This window comes from Penaeus monodon, chromosome 34 (assembly GCF_015228065.2).
Source record: "Penaeus monodon isolate SGIC_2016 chromosome 34, NSTDA_Pmon_1, whole genome shotgun sequence".
Taxonomy (NCBI): Eukaryota; Metazoa; Arthropoda; class Malacostraca; order Decapoda; family Penaeidae; genus Penaeus; species Penaeus monodon.
The window spans coordinates 6191142-6193228 of NC_051419.1; the positions used below are offsets into that span (position 1 = coordinate 6191142).

General features: G+C 36.0%; 1 protein-coding gene across 1 annotated transcript in view; it reads left to right on the forward strand.

The window, feature by feature from the left end:
• Positions 1 to 2087, forward strand: part of LOC119594546 (calcium-activated chloride channel regulator 4A-like) — a gene marked incomplete in the record, with an annotated part of 22624 nt that overhangs the window by 5777 nt on the left and 14760 nt on the right. The window contains 2 exon segments of the mRNA XM_037943578.1: positions 777 to 895; positions 1443 to 1551. Of these exon segments, the coding sequence (XP_037799506.1) occupies positions 777 to 895; positions 1443 to 1551 (228 nt within the window).

Sequence of the window (2087 nt, forward strand, 5' to 3'; positions counted from 1 at the left end):
ATCGTTTTTTGACTAATAAAACCGTCACTTTATGTCCAACCAACTTCTTAGTTTACAGACAAATCCTTCTCATTAAAATCAGTCTGCTCTCAGGAGGTCCGAGTTGGCGACTTGCAAATAAGTTGGATGGGGTTCATAACGGGTTTTCTGCTTAGTTTCTAAACGCAACATAATAAAATAACACTAGTCTCTTCACTCTAGATATGTACGAGGCCCCTTTCGTTAGTGCCATAGACGGAGACCATATACTTGCACCGCACGTCTGAACCACAGCTTTTGCAATCTCGTAATAATGTTAATGCACAATACGAAACCGCTTAAATGTCTTTAATTCAGCAGTTACTTTTGTAATACATATATTCCTCTATGTACCAGTAGTAAAATATGAAAGATAAGGTGAGGCATTAATTATAAAAGGATAAGAATTATCAGAGGAAGGGTATACGAATGATATTCATACCTTGTTTAATTCATTACTTATTTATACGACTAAGTAAAGCTTGTAAGATGAAAAATTATCACGATTGCCTCGGTAGCATTGTTAACTCTGGTGAAGTCAATTTTTTCTTCAATATTCATGGCTGTCTTTAAAGTGTGCATGGTTATGCTTTGCATTGGTACTGCATTATTCATGATAGTTTTGAATGTATATTTCACTCCTGTTAAGAATATAAACTGCAATAACTGAAAGAAAACTGAAGCAATATCCCTTAAAAAAAGTAACATAATATTTGATATGATCACATGTCACCTAACATACACCGCTTGTATTGCAGGTAGTAAACTTCTGCACCGACGAAAACCATGTGGCCGATGTTCCTACCAAACATAACCTCCTGTGCGAGAAAAGGAGCACTTGGGATGTTATAAAGGATCATTCAGATATTGCTAGCACGTGAGTAAACAGATTGCCTGATTTTAGCTACAGGAGTTTATTATAACATTGTAGAACGCATGGGAGAGTTAGTTTTAGTGATAGATGTAGTTATAGATGTAGTAAAGAAATTAACTCTTAAACTGCAGAATGGAATATAGATCCTTCAAGGATAACTTTGAATACAGAATCTTTTAAGTTAGCCTTGAATATTATATTCCATAGTATATGAAAGAGCAGTGTAGACAATGCAATTACTATATATTAGATTAACAACTTATACAAAATGTAATTATTTTTTTCCTCTTTCTAAAAGAAGACCACACTTCTCAAACCTGGATAGGAAATCACAATGAATTTTAGAACTGTAATTTTTTTCTCAATTATTTTGAGCTCTGCACTCTAAAAACTCTTTCAACAAACCATCACTACTCTAACGAAACAGGGTAATTACCCTGAAATCATTGGACAGGTTGCCATAAAATACACAAATCACACCAGAAAGGCTGGCGCAAAATACACATCAACAGAGCTGCACAGTAACGGACCAAAACCTCTTCCATCACAGGTTTCCGGCTGCTTCATCTCCACCGAGCTTCACTGTGAAACAGTTAACGGCACAGACGACAGGAGACAAACTTGTATTCCTCTTAGACGTCACCGCACCGATGGGAAATGTAACTGATGCCTGCCTATTTTGTCTGCTATTCACACAGTACACGATGGAAACTGTGACTAGTTTATAAGACTTACTTAATAACAACCAGTATTTTTGGTTAGGTTAGGTTGAAAGAATAAGGGGGGTCATCCATTTGTTTCATTATTTTCATGAGCGTACAGAGTGTATGTTGGGGGGGAGGGGGGTTAATCTCCAATGTTCACTTTTTGGAACACCATAAAATGACCATCAGGATCAAACTGTGGCAGAGAATATTTGTACAATTGTGAAAAAAATGGATGTTCCCTAAGCCAACACTGACGTTTCCACTGGATGTGATTTCTGTATATTTTAAGTATTATTCGGACAGAAGTTAATTAGCGATTAATCAAGTGTCTTGGTTAGAGATTTACAGCACCACCAGTAATTTTTTGGTATATTTAACACTACTTATCAAGTATCATTACGCCCTCTATCAAAATACGACCGCTCAGTTAAAAAAAGCTCTAAAGAACTCCAAAAATCCCACTTTTTCCGTAATGAACAGGATTATAA